An 18,673-nucleotide genomic window follows, 5' to 3' on the forward strand; every position below is an offset into this window, starting at 1 on the left:
AGCGGCCAGAAGGGAGCTCCGCGTTGCTGTCCCCCAGCAGCCTCAGAAGCGCAAGAGGTGACAGCTCGTGTGCCATCACCCAGATGGCAGTTTAGAGACAGAAGCAAAGAATGTCCCGGTGACAACTCAGTTGGTGGTTGTGCTGTGCCACCCAAGGCGACGGGTACTGTGGCTATATAGATGCCCGGATGAAAGGCCTCTTTGGCAGAGTGTCAGACCCAAGAGCAGCCCCGGGGACCACTGTGTATTGAAAGGTGAGCCCCTCCCCAGCTCCCGGTGCCGGGACCACTTGCTGCCCATTCTGAGCGTTTGGGAGAATTCCTGACCTGCTCCACCCATCCAGGGCCCAGGGAGGGCACTGACTCACTCATTGTCACACTTCTAGGAGAATCATGATCTCCTGCCCCCAAAACGCTGTCCAGCACGGGGGAACTGTGCATGAGGGCTACATGGGGACTGCAGATACACACCTCAGATCCAGAGAAGATTCTCGAGTGCAGACTCATAACTAACCCTGGACGCTGGGACACAAGGGCTGTGAAGGGCTGAACCAAGCAACCTGAGGCCTGCGGAGCTGCCCCACAAGATGCTTACCAAGGGCTGACTTGAGCACACAGCTGCTGGAGAAGGGGGCGGTCACAATCCCCACAGAGTCCACAAAAGAATTAAGTAATTTCAGGTACTCCAGAGCACTGGAGAATTCACTAGAAAGAAAAGAATGGGTCCCACACACATCAGAATGTACACAAGGACCACGCTCATGGCCTGGCTGGTCAGCCCCCAGCTCTGAGACCCACCACACCAGGCGCCCCGAGCTCTGCCTCTCACACCACTCACACTCTCCCCAGGCTGCCCTGACACCGGTTCTGACACTCTCCCCTCTGCCGGGAGAGCCAGCTTTCTCTTGCATCCCTCGCCCTTCAAGACCTAATTCAACTGTCATCTCTGCCCAGAAGTTTTCTGACCTCCCAGGTAGGACCGCCCTCCCCTCTCCACTCAGGTGCACTCCAGTCAGGACCTGGGCCGTGAACCAGAGTGACCTTGGCCCGTCTGCCTCTCAGGTCTGACTCTGTGAAGGAAAGATTGCACTCAGTAACTCTGTAAGAATAAGACACTGTCTGACACACTCAGTACAGGTCGGGGTCCCACAAGGTGTCTGGGCCAGAGCGCCTGCCTTCTGCCGAGCTCCCCACATTCCACCCCACACCCTCCACAGGCCACCCTTCCCCTGGCAAAGAGCAAAGCAAAAGAATCAAATCCCTGACTGCTCCGAGAACTGACTCCACTTGGTGAAGGGATGGGTAAAAAGGAGAAAAAGGCGGAAAGTGATACCCTTGGCCTGGCAGTACAAAGCAAAGAGGCCAGGTCAGAGCCCGCAGAGGGCTCTCGCGGGGCTGCCAGGTTCAAGAAGTAAACATGAAGGGATCACTGGATCTCCCTCTTGACCCTACACTAGGGCTTGTTTCCTTCTAGGCCTCACAGCCGCCTCTGAGCTTCCCGGGCAGACGGCCTGAGGCAGGGGGCCCCTCCTGGCGTCAGTACCTGCTCTCCTCTTCCTGGTCTGCAGCTTTCTTCTTGGCCTGAGGTTTCACCAAGGACTCCACAGCTCGCTCCAGCAGGTTCCTGCAGAAGGCCTGGTGCACCTGGGCGATGGGGTCAGCTGAGGAAGAGGAGGCAGGCCAGGAGAAGGGTAAGTGGGTCTCACTTATGGGGTCATTTGGCCTTACAGAGAAAATAGAGGGTGGGGAGAGGAACCCGAGGAGCAGCTGTCCCCTCCGAATCGGGGCAAACGCCCTCAACAGACCCCAGCACTGCTTGTTGAACAGTCAGAAGGTGGGGATGGGGGCGGGGAGGGGTGGGTCCTGGACTGGCTCCGGGGGCGTGTGAGGAGTGCTGTGCCTCCTGGCGCAACGGCCAGCGCTTCCGTTCAAGGTTGGGAGCTGTGTGGCGGCCACAAGCCTCGTCAGAAGACAGGAGGTGGGAAGGTGGGCAGTACACCTGTGCACGTCTCAGGGACTGCCTCTTCTCCTGTGGCTCAGGAGGACAGCCACAGAGGGGAACGTGGCGCCGGCTGCTGCCTGGCGGGATTAGGGAAACGCCGCTCCCGCTTACCGGAGCCTTTGCGTGAGGCCTGTGGCCAGCAATTGTCTGGCTGAGCCTATTAAACAAGAAGCCTTGCAATGCTTGTGACAGCTGACTGTCACCGACAGGCCCCCCCCAGCTGGCAGGGCGTCACCAGCCTTCCCCTCACTCACATGCCACAGCCATGTGGGTTTCAATTTGACAAGAGCGGGGAGGCAGGACACTTATGAACACATTCTGGGCGAGAAGGCCTAGAGCCAGAGCCACCAGAGGTGAGAAAGCCAGGGGCAGTCCACGGCGCAGACAAAGCAGCCTGGCGACGCAGCTGAGATTTACGATGGCTTTTGCTTTCATCCTTACTTTCTGGTGTTGTACATCACTCTTCCTTTGAGCAATAAAGTTATTAAAAAGAAACGACGGTGGAACCTCCCTTCCCCACAAAATGTTTGACACACACCCCTGTACCTGCAGGACATGTCTGACTCACCCCAGACTCCCAGTTCAGAGAGAGTAAAAGCACAGAAAGCAGAAAGCCACGGCTGCTCAAGTCTGAGCCAACCCGAACAGCCTCTCCTGCTCCGAGGCCGGGTGAGGGGACTCCAATCACTGTCAGACACCGGGGACAGCAAGCCAGCATCTCCTCCCGACGCCTGGAGCCCTGTCCCTGCCACCACTCTGAGCACTTGATGACCGTCTGTCGCCTGTTGTTCCCTAACTGCTCCGTCTATGTCTGTCTGCTTTCCAGGGGGAGCGGGAGATTGGGGCCAGCAAACAGCAACTCCACACATCCTCTGAGTCTCCAAAGCGCCCAGAACAAGGGCAAGATTCCAGCTGGTGCTCAATCACCATTAGTAACGTGTGGCGGTGTGACTGATGTCAGGACCACGGGCTCTGCATGTCAGAGAGAGGCGAGCTGCAAACCCAGCTTAGCTGCTGACCAGGCTCATGACCTCCCTGAGTTTAAGGAAAACATGGCTGAGGCATCCTGTGTCCCCACGTGTCTGGAGTGTAGCCACCCTGTGGTACTGGTGGCTCTCATAGCTGCACAGGTGCTCTCACCTGGGTTCCTCTGGGCACAGTACAGACTCTCCTTGGCAGCCGACTTCACGGACCAGCTCCGCTCCATGAAAAACTTCTGACCCAGGGGGTGGCAGAGCCAGCGCAGTGAGTCGGGAACAGCGCTGCGCTCGGGGCCACACAGGCTCTGGGCGCGACTGAGGAAGTAGCTCTGTGGAAGGACAAGGACCACGGTGACAGCAGGGTGGCAGAACGCTGGCTGCGCCACCATGGTGGAGGCAGGCTGGGGAAGGAAGGTCAGCAGGAGGGCTGGGGCACTCACATACCTGGAAGGAAATGCCCTCACTGAAACCAGGGCCATGGCCCTGGTGGAGTCTGCCGGGCTCGATGACCGCATACAAGCCCCAGCTGGATGGGGGTGGGGCCTCAAGGCACCCACAGGGGCCCGGCTGCACCCTGTCCTGCTGGGTCTGCCTAACCCGACTCGAATCTTGTTCTAGGCTGTGCTGGCATTCAACTGCAGAGCTGAGGAGGGCTCTCCCAGGCCCCTTGCGGCACTTTAGCCCTCAGCCCCATCAATGGCGCTGCACCCTAGCCAGGTGGCCCACTGGGTCCTGGGACTTTTTCTCATCTGTCATTTTAATTACATATCTTTCAGAGTATTTTTAGGCAAAACCGTATTCTGCTTTGACTAATTTTCATCTCTTTTACCTCTGAGTGTGAAGCGTTTAGAACAGGCACCCAGCAAGTGGTCAGTGACTGTTATTTACCATCACTGTCACTCTAGAAAGCACTGGCGTGAAAGGGCAGCCCTGAGACTCGTCCAGCCCCCTAAAGAGAACCCCCTGCCATCCCCGGATGAGTCCTTGACGTGAACACTGGTCTAGTGAAGAAAAGACCTGAAAGCCTCTTTGCTGGACAATTCAAAGAGCCAGTGCCCCAGTTTCCCAGGCCCCTCTTCTGCCCACAGGATAACATCACTCCAGGGCCCCAGGAGAAAGACTTGTAGGGGTGATGCTGTCTAACCATGTTTTCAGAAATTGTGTCATTTTTTGAGTAAGGATATCTTTATTCTAAAACCCATGTTTTCCAACCCATAAAAACCACTTGATACAGGCCAATCTGAATGAGAAGCTCAGCAGAGAAGGATGGAGGGAGAGAGAAGCGTGAGATGCAGGGAGCCCAGAGGAGGAGGGGCTGCTGGGCCGGGCAGTGGACCTCAACCTTTACACTGCAGCCCTCACCTCCACAATGAAGGTAGCCACCTCCTTGTCTGGTTCAGTCTGATGGTTCTGACCTTTACTGGGCTCTGAGCAGCCATCAGCTAATGTGATGGCCTCAGAAGACTTGAAGCCCAGGGTCAGAAATAGCCCTGCCAAAGTACCACTCAAGAAACATGGACCAAGGAGACTGGCTTTCTCGGGGAACCTGGTGACGGCTGCCTAAATCCAGAAGAAAAGGACCCGGCCAAAGTGTTCTCTAATGTTATCACGGCACTCACAGGACCAGGTGGGGCATGTCACTTCAATCTCTAATCACAGGGCCAGCAGCACTAATGGCCTTCCCTCCTCTTTGCTGACCACATACTTTAAAAAGGGGACTGGAGAGCAAACGTAGAGAATTCTATGACCTTCTCCTGACCCTCAGCAAAGCCCTCCCTGGATGTGAGCTTGTAACTGCAACGGTCAGAGAACAGCAGCTGAGGAGCCTGAAGGGAACAGAGGTTGGGGGGGGTTTGGTGGTAATTCCAGGCCCTTTGAAGACTGCGAACCTTCTAACAGTTGCCCCCAGCTCTCTCCTGAGAGCACATACCTGACAAACAAGGGAGCTTGATGGCTGCTCCAGGGGAAATCTAGGACCACTGATCCCTAAGAAGGGCCCAAGCGTCACCAACAGAAGCAGAAACAAAGCCTGGTTAGGTGATATTGCAAGAGGAACCCAGAGAAGCGATTTAGAAAATCATTAAGTTAAAATACATTTTTAAGCTTAATTCTTAGAAAAGAAAAACTTCAGTTATAACACATCTCAGCAGGAGGGGGAGCTCCAGTTTAGTGGTTTGAATTAATAAGAAATATAAATCCTGGGATAGTCATCCACGACATGGCTTCTAGAAGGGAAACTGAGAAAATAACTTCTGTTGCTCTTTTTTTTTTTTTTTTTTTTTAATAAATTCATTTATTTATTTATGGCTGCATTGGGTCTTCGTTGCTGTGTGTGGGCTTCCTCTCTAGTTGCGGCGAGCAGGGGCTACTCTTCGTTGTGGTGCACGGGCTTCTCAATGCGGTGACCTCTCTTGTTGCAGAGCACAGGCTCTAGGCGCACAGGGTTCAGTAGTTGTGGTGCGCGGGATCAGTAGTTGTGGCTCACAGGCTCTAGAGAGCAGGCTCAGTAGTTGGGGCTCGCAGGCTCTAGAGCGCAGGCTCAGTAGTTGTGGCACACGGGCTTAGTTGCTCCACGGCATGTGGAATCTTCCCGGACTAGGGCTCGAACCCGTGTCCCCTGCATTGGCAGGCGGATTCTTAACCACTGTGCCACTGGGGAAGCCCACTTCTGTTGCTCTTTTAATTTTCTTGGTATTACCACCCCATGATCATTTCCTAAATTTTACAGACACCAGAATTCACTCAAGCTGGGGCTGAGGAGCAACCTCACCACCATAACTCATCTGCTAATTGCTGAATTGAGCGGCTGTGGCAGGAGACTCAGAACTGTTCGGATCCTGAGGGCCACCCTGTACCCCTGGGCCAGTTCCAACTCCAGGTTACGTCCTCCCACTCCAGTCCGACTCGGCGGTTCTCAAACTGTGTGCCAAGGCACCCCAAAGCACCGCAGCAAACTCCACAGGGGTGCCGCTGGATATGTCACACTTTGGGGGGAAACACAGCAATGCTCAACATGAATCGGACACCATATAAACTGCTAGATGGAGGCAGTTCAGTCTCAATGTGAGACTGCATGACCGTCCTCTGGGTGGTGTCATCTTTGGGAAGCTGAGTTTTTGGAGGCTGTTATAATAAAAAGCAAGTGCAGCGTGAAAGCTGGTGTGGGACAGGTAGTGAAGGTGGTGACGTCCAGCCTGATTTCAAAGTCTGAGAAGGCACATGCAGCAGGCACACACATCCCATTAGTAAGTATCTGTGGTTATTAAGAATAGAACTCAAACATTATTTCTTCCTTCAGTTTTGTGTATTATTTTTCCAAGTGGCCACTAAGTTGTTAAGACAAATATCTATTAAGATGTTTGCACCTAATTAACAAACAGAACTGTTAGGTATTTCCTTTAGCCCAAGGAAACCATGAAAAAAATTACTGAGGCACAAAGGGTGCCGCGAACCAAGAAAGCTTGGCAACCTCTGGTCTACACCATTTTCACGGAGGCCAGCCCTCTGCGTGACCCCCAATGCCTGACTCATTTGCTGGCTAAATACATTCCACCAAATTCAAAGCTTCTTCCTATTTAAGAAAGTACTATCTGGGTCTCTCATTCCCCTTCCAAGAGAAGCAAACAGATGAGAGGGGCAGCTACTTTCCTAGAGACTGGTTCCTCTCCTCTTCCCACCTTACTGAAAATGCACACTTGGCGATACCACTGATTTTCCAAATATTGATACTCTTTGACCCAGCATCACCACCTCTAGAGTTAACCTGAAGAGGTACTGTACAAGCGGGTGAGGGTACTCCTTGCAGCACTGTTTCTAACTGCAAATGCTGGAAACAACCCAAACATCTAGCAGCGGCGCACTGGCTCCATCAAGGATGGTATTTACACATGCTGGAGAAGCAAGTGGAATAGGAGGCAACAAAGAAAGAGGCCCAAGACTTATAATCTGGTTGAAAAAAGCAAGTGGCAAAACAGGGTTTCTGATATGATCACATTAAATAAATTATAATGCATATATGTTCTGACGTGCAGGAAGAAAACTGAGGAAATGCACATTAAACTGCTCACTGCTTGTTAGGCATACCCAATATTTTTGGGGTGGGGGGACACTCATTAGGGAACCATTTTCCTGATCCTCAGCTGTTACACACATGCCTTCCTCAAATGGGCTGAGTAGCCCATTAAAGAACACCTGTGTCTTAGCAACAAAGACAATCAAAACCCCAGTGGGATTTCTGGGATGACGGGATGATCCTAAAATTTATATGGCAAGGTAAAGAGCAAACACTAGTCACTAAAGCCGGAGGACTGACACTTCCAGATATCAAGACGTATTCGAGGGCTTGGCCATTGGGGGTGTGCGGTGTTGGTGCAATGGAACTGACTAGAGCGTCCAGAAGGAGACTCATCACACGTGGACATTTAATTTAAGCAAAAGGTGCCACTTGGTGCGGTGCGGAAAGGGCAGTCATTTTAACAACAGATTCTGGGGTTGGGAGATAATACATATGAAAAAAAAGTCGATCTTGCACCCTTACCTCCAACTCATACAAAAATCCGTTCTAAGTGGATTATAGACCTATGTGTGAACATTTGAAAATAGAGTGACTAGCAGATACCATAGGAGAGTATCTTCATGACTTTGGGGTAGGATAAAGATATATTAAACAGGACATAAAATGTCTAATTGCTAAGGAAAAGACGAATAATCTGGATTTCATGAACATTAAGAACTTATGCTCAGACTTCCCTGGTGGTGCAGTGGTTAACAATCTGCCTGCCAATGCAGAGGACAGGCGTGCGAGCCCTGGTCCGGGAAGATCCCACATGCCGTGGAGCAACTAAGACCGTGCGCCACAACTACTGAGCCTGCGCGCTAGAGCCTGCGAGCCACAGCTACTGAGCCCTCGTGCCACAACTACTGAAGCCCACGCACCTAGAGCCCATGCTCCGCAACAAGAGAAGCCACCACAATGAGATGCCCACGCACCGCAACGAAGACAGTAGACCCTGCTTGCCACAACTAGAGAAAGCCCACACACAGCAACAAAGACCCAACACAGCCAAAAAAAAATAATAACTTGTGCTCATCAATCAACACCATTGAGAGAGAGAACAGGCAAGTCACAGAGGGAAACGATATATGCAAAGCACATATCCAACAAAGGATCGTAGCCAGAATAAAGAACTCCTCAAACCAACAAAAAGAAAGGCGTCACAAATAAAAAACAGGTAAAAGACTTGAACAGGGTTTTCACAAAAGAGGCTATCCAAATGGCCAACAAACTATCCCAATGGCCAATGAAAAGGTGCTCAACATCCTTCATCACCTGGGAATTGCAAATGAAAACTATGAGATACCACCAGCAGGGCTAAAAAAACAACACTGTCACGTGGTTGGTGAGGGTGCAGAACTGGAACTCTTTCCACTGTTGGTGAGGTGAAAATTGGTACATCCACTTTGGAAAACTGTCAGGCAGTGTCTACTGAAGCTGAACATATGCATAACCTCTGACCTAGCAGCGCCATCCCAGAAACGCAGCCACATGTTCACTGAAAGATGAACAGGGATGTTCACAGCAGCACTATTCACAATAACCAAAAACAGGAAACAACCCCAAAGTCCATTTATAAGCGTCTAGTCATACAATGGACTACTATAACGTAATGAGAATGGGCAATCTGTAAGTACACGCAACATAAATGAACCTTACACGTGACACTGAGCGAAGACAGCCAGACATAGACAGGACATATGTGTGACTCTCCTTTCATGGGGATGGTGGTCACCTGGCTGGAGGGCTTGAGAGAAGGGGCAGTTTGCTGACTGTAAGGGGCCCAAGGTAGGCTTCTGGGATCTTGGTCGTGTTCTGCTTCTTGATCTGTCTGCTGGTTATAAGAGTGTGTTCATTTTGTGAAGTCACTGACCTGTGTATTTATTTATTTACTTATTTATTAATATTATTTTAAAATATTTTCTTATTTGTTATTTGGCTGTGCCAAATAAGTACTTAGTTGCGGCACACAGGATCTTCATTGTGGCACGCGGGATCTTTAGTTGCAGCATGTGGGATCTTTTTTAGTTGCGGCATGTGGGATTTAGTTCCCTGTCCAGGAATCAAACCCGGGCCCCCCTACATTGGGAGCGCGGAGTCCTAGCCACTGGACCACCAGGGAAGTCCCTGACCTATGTATTTATAATTTGCGTACTTTTCTACATGTATATTGTACTTCAATAAAAGGTTTACAGGAAAAACAAACAACAGGTGGGTTAAATTACGGTGACAGAAATCAGAATGATGGTTACCTCTGCAGGGGGCAGCATGAGTGAAGGCCTGCAGGAGGCTTTTGGGGGTGATGGGAATGTACCACTTCTTGATCTGGGTGGTTGTTTACATGCGTTAAGCTCACTTTGTAAAAAGAGCTGTTAAGTTAAAATGTGCGTATTTTTCTGTATGTATGTTGTATTTCTGTAAAATTAATGCCTTCAAAATACTTCTGGGGGGCAGAGAAGTTACAAATCTAACGACATTGCCCCAGAGCACTAGGACTGCTCTCAGCCTAGATTCACTTTGCCCAGAAAGCCCACCTTGACTTCCTCTAAGATGGGGTCGGGAGCCCAGTGTGCTCTCTGGGCAGCCAGATTAGCCCCACCCTCACACTCATCTACTGCCCCAAAGGCCTGGTCCTGGTCTGGTTTCCCTGACAGACTATGTGCTCCCCCAGGCAGGGCGAATGTCCTGCTTGCCACTGCACGTCCTCCCTGGGAAGTGCCTGGCCTAGAGCAGGGACTCAGTCACATTTGCTGAATGAACGTCTTATTTGGGTCTTGGAAATGGGGTTGAGACACAGAAAGTACACTGGGCTCTCCTATGCCCTTCGTCACCCAGATTACGGTGACACACTTCAAGAAACGTATCAGCGTCACCACAGGGCATGGTCCTGCTCATTCTCAGCTCATCAGCGTTATTAATGAGATATGGAAACGGACAGGGGGGATGTGATCATTCTTTTCTGAAACAGCTGATGTGTTCATCAGCCTACCCAAAGTAGACATTGAATGAAACGTGCCTATGTCTGCTGCATTAAGAGGAAGCCTGAGGTCAGCAGAGGCTGGGAACTAGCTGGTAACAAGGACTGTGAATTATCCAGTTGTGAATTCCCGAGGCTGGCCCTGTGTCAGGCTCACTGGAGGCGCCTGAAACCCCAGTTCCCACCCCAGAATCTGACCTGAGCTCCTCACAAGACATACATTGTTTTCCACTTCTGGACCCACAGTGCCGTGATCAACACAAGGTACCAAATAGAATACTTCTGAGTGAACAAAAGAACCAGGAGACACAACCAGAAGATTCCAAGCAGAAGAGTCATATATTAACCCCTCTTATCACTGAATCAATCTTCTCACCTCAGGGCACTAAAATGCCTTGTTATGCTTGTAAGGGAGGAATTTCGTCTGTTGTGTTCACTGCTCTAAGTATTTGTGGAATGACCCACTGAATGAATGTCTACCCCTCTAGGTGGTTGGGCCCCGCAAGGGCGGGGGCCCACACCTATGTTCACATCTTGGCTCCTGGCTGGGAAGGGCACTCAGCGAAGGTCCACAGGAGGGAACTGAAGCACACTTACCGCCAGGAAGCCCAGCTTGCCTCCACACTGCGTCTTGAGCCCCATGGCGGCCGTGAGATGGATCTCAACCAGCGTGCTCGGGGGGATTTTCTCCTCTGCACATTCAGCCAGGTTCACAGCGCACAAAGCCATGTGTACATCTGAACAGGCAGATCCCACAGGAAGCTTGCCTATGGCGGCAGAAACGGACAACGACTGTTGACAGATTCCCTCGACCCAAGCTTTTTCCTGCTTTCTCAAGCACAATCGGAGCAACAGCAGAGCCAGAGGAGAAGGTCCGTGAGCTCGGTGATCACACAGTCCTGGATGGGGCGCCAAGCTCTGTGACTTCGTAGTGGTGTGCTCCTTTCTGCCTCACAGGTTGTTGGGGACAAGAGAAAACACAGGTCACGGGCCTGGCCCGCGGCCCCAGCCCTGTGTAATGGGGAGTGGCTGTGACTGCAGGCCGCTGAACAGGACTCAGAGGCGCAAACTGCAATGCTTTCCAAAACGGCGTCAACAGCATGGCCACGTCCTGCTAACACAGTCCTGTGTCTCCAAATGTTGCGAGAAAGGTTATAAAAATTAAAGACAAAAACCCAAGAACAAACTGACGTGAATTTATTTCATTCAACAAGACCCCACAGTATATAAGCGCACACCCTCCTGAGGGGGGGCACGTGACACACAACTGAGCCGTGACAGTGGACACATCGTGGGGCAGAGGTGGAAGGCCAGGAGAGGCTTACTAACCCTCCCGTGAGGGCTGTACAGCTCATCTGCGGTGGCCCTGAACTCGGGGACCAGAGTGCCCTTGCTAAGGCCCCGGGGCCCGTCGAGGCTCTGAGGCTTTCACGCTGCTGCCTGCTTCAGTCCTCACCACAGTGCAGGGAGGTGCCCAAGGCAAGCAGGCGCCTCATTTTGCTGAGCCTCAGGGGTGGCCCAGCCAGGCCTCCTGATCCCACCCAGCCTCTCTGGTCTTTTATCAGCCCCCAGGCTTCATTCTGCACAGGCCTTAGGTGTTGGTCTCCCCCGGGAGGCACCACCGACTGGACTTTCTCCTTTGCAGGGAAGGAAGGCGGAGGGCAGTGTGGGGACCGTGTCACCTCTGTCCTCTTGGTGCCTTGTGCGGGGCCAGGCCCACAGAGTGCTCAGTGAATGTGGGCAGAATGAGTGATGTGAACCATCCCAGCTGGAATTCTCCTGAACAGATGCAGCCTCCAGATCAGAGACCTGGGGTGGAGCTGCTTCCCTCCCCCGGGGCCCGGGCACACTGATGGGACAGAGAAGCAGGGTAGGTCTGAAAATGGCCCTCTGCTAGAACTCTACAAAGGCCCCAGGTGCTCACACCCCACAGCTGGCTCCAGTGTCTCATCTCCACTCCCCCTGGGGCCTGGGCTGAAGCTCCCTCCCTCAGCCACCAGGGCCTTATATCCTGTTACCACATCCCACTGCTGCTCTGCCCTCATCTTACCGATGGCCCAGCAGCAACTTCCCTTCTTGAACCCTCTGACTTTGCTCCCCCTACACCAAGCATCTTGGCCTCTCCTGCCTGACCACCTCTCAGGCAGCCTCTGCCCGACTCCTTGTCCCGGGCCTGCCCCTTCCGTGCGGGTCTCCTTCCACATGCCCTCGAGGGGCCCCCCTTCACCACAAGCCCTCTCATCAGCACTCATGGTTTTCATTCTCACCTGCAGGCCAAAGACCCAGCTCCTTTCCTTGGCCTGCAGATCCAGCGTGGCCCCCACCACTGCATCATTTCCCCTCGGTGTCTCACAGGCAAGTGTCCCGAGCGGAACTTCTCACCTCCTCCCTAGAAAACTGCTTTTCCTCTCATTTTCCTTACCTTTGCTGGTGGCAACAGCGTTCACCCAAACGCTCAAACAAGAAACCAGGGAACCATCTTAGCTAGCTCCTTTCCTTACCCTTCCCGTCCAATGAGTCCCCAAGGCCTGTCAACCCCACTTTCTCCTTTATCTCTGTCCTGTCCTCTTGGCACCTGCATTAGCTTCCACTGGTCCTCCCTGAAGGCAGCCTCAATGCTCTCTTCAGAGCGAATCTTCTCGACCTCAGAAGCACAGACCTGATGACGTCATTTCCTCCACTGCACTGGCTCCCATCCCTCTCCCCTCGCACAGCCATCTTGGGGACCACTGAAATATTCTCCTCCAGAGCTACCCACGTGGGGTTCCTCCTTGGGAACATGCATCCCTCTGCCTGGAAGGCACCTCCCCTTCTGCAGAGCTGGTGAACTCTACACATCCTTTCGTGCAAAGCCGAGACTTTCCAGAAAGCCTTTCCTGAAACCCTCCCCAACAAGGACCCCTTCCCCTGAACTGAAATCCAATTCTTCTGCTACCTCTACCACACTGAACTGTAATTCACTTGCTGACCTGTCTGCTTCTCCATTAGAGCAGGAGTTCGTTGAATGAAATAAATGATCGTATTTCACTGAATCTAAGATGCCATCAATTTTAAGTTTCACTATTAAGTACCACCAAGGAAAAAACATTGCCAACTCAACCATGACATTCATTGTGTAGAGGACAAAGCCAAGCGTAGAGATGTTAATGTGAAAAATGTGTGTCTTAAATTGATGAACTGCAATCTTTACCGCTGTAGCTGTTTGTCTAACCATCCTAAACGGGTAGTGTGAAGGGGACATCATTCAGCTGGGGCAGAAAACTGGCAAACTGCGCCAGGGTGGAGCGATGGCATGGGGGCACTTCGAGGCAAGACAGGCCGTGGTGGCAGCCCTCACCTGTGATGTGCAGCTGGTGCAGCCTGTGATAGGCCAGGGCTGCATCCCGAGCGCTGGTCTTAGCTTCCTCCTCAAAGCCTGCGGCAGTGGCCAGGGTGGCCCGCCGGTGCTGGAAGACCTTCTTGAGCAGCCAGCGCACCAGGCGCAGCTTCTGCAGGCTGTAGCGGATCACGTTCCAGGAGAGGCTGCAGGCCAGGTCTAGGCGGGAGGTGGGCAGTGCCCGGCCCAACACCGACAGGCAGGTTTGCAGGTTTGCAGCGGCAGCTGCAAAATCCCCCTAGCAAGAAGCAGGAAGGTGTAATGTTCGCTGGCCTTGATGTGGCCTTTTTGTTTTACTTTAACAAAAACTCTTACTTTCCCTTCACCCCTCCAGACTATTAGAGTAATACATACTCACTGAAGAAAATCTGGGAAAATTTAGAAAGCTACAAAAAAGTAAAAAGAAATCACCTGTAATCTTATCCCCCAGAAAGAATGACTGCTGACATTTTAATATATTTCCTCCCAGTCTTTTTACTAAATTGGGATGGCACTGTGTTATATCTTCAAGCAAATACTGTTCAGAATTTCAGAATTTATGTATGTAGCTTTCATACATAAGGTGATGACATGGATCTAGATAATGAACGATGTGATCTTTTAGGTCCTCAAAGTGTGGTTCCCAGAGATCAGCAGCATCTTGTTAGATGCTACTGGTTTCTGGGAATCTTGTGAGAAATGTGAATTCTTCATGCCTCACCCTAACCCTCCCCCCCCCACCCCCCGACCTAATGAATCAGAGCCTCTGGGTGATCCTAATGTCTGCTGACGTTTGAGAACCACAGTTTTAGGCAAATACACAGCTAAACTACTCTAACCAAGGATCTGAACAACTCCCTGCCAACCTGAGAGGGTCTAGCAGGGAGTCTGCTGCCCTGTATTGAAGGCCTTTTTCTCTGTTTTTCTCATAACTGTAGGCGACACAGCCTTGAGAAACTGAAGTAAACGCTCTTCTCCTTTCCCATCACGCAGTGGGTATGATACCTGTACTTTCCTTCCTGCACCATTACAGAAAAGAGGATCCTTACAAGGGGAAAGTGGATGCCAACGCTCTGAGGATGACAGTCTCTGAGGTGGTGCTGCCATCCTTCCAGCCAGGAGAAGCACCTGTGTTTACAGATTCCAAAGGAGGTGGGCCTTTCACTGTGTCTCCTGGCTCCTCTTTCCCGTCTTTCCCAGGAAGGTTGGCTGTTTCCAAGGCTCGGGCTTTGGCTCTTGTCTCTTCCAACTCACCAATCCAACTCGCCCTTGAGTGCCCTCCCCTGGCAGACGCACAGCTTCCAACACACCCTGATCCCAACACATCTTGGCCACCACGGCCTGCCTCCTGGTCGGGAAGCTTCTCACCCTCAGGGCCCTCTCACAGCACTTTCAAGCAACACGGTTAGACGGAGTCCACCACAGCTTCCAGCCTCCCCCACCTCTGAGTCACTGTCACTGCCACTTTCCTTCCATTTCACATCTCAGGTATTTCTTGAATTCATGCCTTTACTTTCAATTTCCAGCTCCTTGTCACCTCTCACCCAGCCTCTTCTAAGAGCACCCTCACTTGCTTCCAAGCATCTGTGTCTCCCTCCTCCAACCCACCCTTCATATAGCCACCAGAATGACGTTCGTAAAACACAGCCCTGAACCTGTCTCTAGGATAAACATCTAGGGGTACGTGTCATCCTGCGTTAGGGGTGGCGCCAACAACCACACCTATATTGCAGTAGCCGCAGCCCTGGACATGGCTGACAGGTCCACTGACAGACTGGCTGGCCAAATTCTCTCTTGTGGGCTCCGCAGCTGACAGGCGGGGAGAGCAAGCCCATGGCTACCTGCTGCCGAGGGCTGGACTGGTCCTTGCTCCTCCCGAGACATGGGTGTTTAACTCTTCCTTCCGTGCCGTGAGTTTGCCCCAGAATCCTTCCCATAAACTCCTTTGTTGATTTCAAAAGAGGACTTGCAGCGAATTTTCCTGCTCAAAAACCTTCCTGGTTCTCCAGAGAACTGGGACAAAAACCTCAAATCAGTTACTAGTCAAATACGTCTCCAACTTGGGCCCTAGCTACACTACCAGCCTTAGCCCTCGTCTCCCCCGACATATCCTACACTCCAGACGTACCCATCTACTTGCCAGTCTCCCAGAAGCCCACCTATTCCTGCCATCCTCTCCCCTTGGAAGGGCCTTCCTGCTCTTGACCACTCTGCTCACACCCCAGACTCCCAGAGCACTTTACTCTCCCGTCATATTACAGACTAGAGATCAGCTCGTGTCCGTGTAATCACTTCTGCCTAGGTGCCCTCTCCTCCGCTGCCCTGTAACTGTTGGGGGTAGGGTCCCCTCGTCCTCTTGCCCCCGGGGTATTTTTATACGCTGGGGTGTTGGAATAAGTTGCTGAGTTATGGGCCGAGCCTGGGGGAGGAAGGGGAAAGGCAGGCAGCAGGACTCACCCGGGCCAGGTCCAGGTCTGCCTGCTTCCGGTGCCTCCAGAAGGTGACTGAGGAGCGCGAATGCGGCCGGATCACTGGCTCCCCGTGGACCAGCAGCTTCACAAAGACGCTCAGGACAATCACCCCGTTCACCAGCCACAAGAGGAGCGTTGGCATCATCCAGTCAAACCAGCCCGCAGAACCTAAGGAGGAGCGTCTCAGCTGAGCCCGTGGGGAAGCGCCTCCTGAAGCAGCCCTGGGAGACTGCAGGGCACCTGACTGACCCCTCACTGTGAGAGGAAAGAGCCTCCTACCTCATTTTTGGAACAAATGCGATTGCTTCATTTAGTAGCAATGTCGAAGTGCATAGGGGAGGAATAATACATGCACCTTAATCCACACTATAGCAAATTTGGGACAGTTCTACAGCCTAACTAGGAACCCTGTAGCCCTGTCACTATGGGGCAGGATGCCACAAAAATCTTAGCCAAGGCAGGGTTAGGCCACTGGTTTAATGACTCAGGCAGTAAGAAGACCGCATCCTCCTTCAAACAGCCACACCCTCAAACCCCCAATTAAGGCAGTGCAGGGTCCTGATTTGTTTTGCTCTTTCTGACTGAACTTGGGTTTGCCCTGTTACTTCCGAAATGCGACTTATGCCAGTCCCTACCAGAAGCAAGCAGGCGGGGGCCCCCTACGAAAGCCCTTCGGGACCTGGCGGACAAGCCGAGTGGCTGCATGCAGGGCCTTCTCCTGCCACAGCAGCCCACCCAGGCCCGGGTGGCACGAGGGGCCTTCCACCTACCTGACTCGAGAGACAGCATGCTGCGGCCAGAGCCTGAGTGTGGATGCTGGTCCGAGTCGTGGGCCCCTCCCCATTGCAGCAGAGCAGTCAGGGGGTTAAAGGAGAGGCACAGGAAGGTGAGGACACACAGCAGGATTCGCGAGCGGTCCACCATGCCAAGTGCTACAGGAGGAGAGTCTGGCTCATCTTTGACCTTCAGAACAGGGGGCCACAAGGTTAGAACGAATACTGTGTGGATTTTTATAGCATTTTACTTTTATATATACGGGAATCAGATCGTGAGATTTAAATTCAAGACCATTAAGTCAGATGGGAATAAAGCACTTGCCCTCTTGCCACCTGGGAGAAGAACATGTTCTAAAGACCTGAGGGACATGAGCTCTGCTTTTACAACAGAGCTCCATCACAAAAGAGAACACTCTGCAGGATTCTGTTTCTGTGTAATTCCACAACAGGCAAGCTAATCTAAAGCGACAGAAGGCAGATCAGAAGTTGTCTCAGGCTGGAGAGACGTGTGTGCACTTCCTGCAAAGTGTAAGTTCATGAGAGATAAAAATGTTCTATATCATTTTGTTCTAAACTAGAAGAGATTTATTCATTTATCATTTTGTTGTTTTTTTATAAATTTTTTTATTTTATTTACTTTTGGCTGCATTGGGTCTTTGTTGATGCGTGCGGGCTTTCTCTAGTTGCGGTGAGCAGGGGCTACTCTTCCTTGCGGTGCGCAGGCTTCTCATTGCGGTGGCTTCTCTTGTTGCGGAGCACGGGCTCTAGGCACGCAAGCTTCAGTAGTTGCCGCACGCAGGCTCAGTAGTTGTGGCTTCCGGGCTCTAGAGTGCAGGCTCAGTAGTTGTGGTGCACGGGCTTAGTTGCTCCGTGGCATGTGGGATCTTCCTGGACCAGGGCTTGAACCTGTGTCCGCTGCACTGGCAGGTGGACTCTTAACCACTGCACCACCAGGGAAGCCCCATTTATTGTTTTTTGTTTTGGTTTGGTTTTTTTGGCTGCACCACACAATTGATAAGATCTTAGTTCCCTGACCAGGGATCAAACCCGGGCCCTCAGCAGTGAAAGAGTGGAGTCCCAACCACTGGACCTCCAGGGAATTCCCTATTGTTATTTTTTAATTGAAGTATAATTGACCTACAACACTATGTTGGTTCGAGGTACACAACAGAGTGACTCGATTTTTTCATACATTACATCAGCTCCATGGTAAGTCTAGTTACCATCTGTCACCATACAAAAGCACTATGATACTATTGACTATATTCCCCAAGTTGTATATTTCACCCTTGTGACATTTATTTTGTAACTGGAAGTTTGTAGTATCTTTTTTTTAAATTTTTTTTTTAGTTTGTAGTATCTCTTAACCTCCCTCACCTATTTCACTCACCCTCCCAACTCCCTCCCCTCTTGGCAAACACCCATTTGTTCTCTGTATCTACCAGTCTGTTTCGTTTTGTTGTGTTCGTCCATTTGTTTTGTTTTTTAGATTCCACATATAAGTGAAATCCTATGTATTTGTCTTTGTCTGACTCATTTCACTTAGCATAATACCCCCTAGGATCATACATGGTGTGACAACATCTCATTCTTTTTTACAGCTGAGTAACATTATACGGTATATATATATATATATATATATACACACACCACATTTTCTTTATCTACTCATCTATCTGTGGGCACTTAGGTTGCTTCCATATCTTGGGCTATTGTAAATAATGCTGCAATAAACATAAGGGTGAACATTACTTTTTGAATTAGTGTTTTTGTTTTCTTTCAGAAAAATACCCAGAAGCGGAACTGCTGGATTGGATGGTAGTTCTATTGCAAATTTTTTGAGGAACCTTCCTACTGTTTTCCACAGTGGCTGTATCAATTTTCATTTCCACCAATAGTGCATGAGGGTCCCCTTTTCTCCACATCCTCACCAACACCTATCATTCTCTGACTCTTTTATTACACTTAGCATAATACCCTCTAGGTCCATCCACGTTGTCACAAATGGCAAGATTTCACTCTTTTCTTATGGCTAATATTTCTTTGCATATATACCACA

General features: G+C 51.2%; 1 protein-coding gene across 2 annotated transcripts in view; it reads right to left on the reverse strand.

Moving 5' to 3' along the window:
* Nucleotides 1-18,673, reverse strand: part of SREBF2 (sterol regulatory element binding transcription factor 2) — a 59,188-nt gene that overhangs the window by 7,988 nt on the left and 32,527 nt on the right. For both annotated transcript variants that reach the window (XM_065887738.1, XM_065887737.1), the window contains 7 exons: nt 16,609-16,801; nt 15,825-16,006; nt 13,350-13,626; nt 10,610-10,779; nt 3,142-3,310; nt 1,543-1,660; nt 595-704 (listed from right to left, as the gene is read on the reverse strand). In XM_065887738.1, coding sequence (XP_065743810.1) covers nt 595-704; nt 1,543-1,660; nt 3,142-3,310; nt 10,610-10,779; nt 13,350-13,626; nt 15,825-16,006; nt 16,609-16,801 — 1,219 coding nt within the window. The remainder of the gene's footprint in view (nt 1-594; nt 705-1,542; nt 1,661-3,141; nt 3,311-10,609; nt 10,780-13,349; nt 13,627-15,824; nt 16,007-16,608; nt 16,802-18,673) is intronic.

Source organism: Phocoena phocoena, chromosome 11 (genome assembly GCF_963924675.1).
Source record: "Phocoena phocoena chromosome 11, mPhoPho1.1, whole genome shotgun sequence".
In the NCBI taxonomy this organism is placed as follows: Eukaryota; Metazoa; Chordata; class Mammalia; order Artiodactyla; family Phocoenidae; genus Phocoena; species Phocoena phocoena.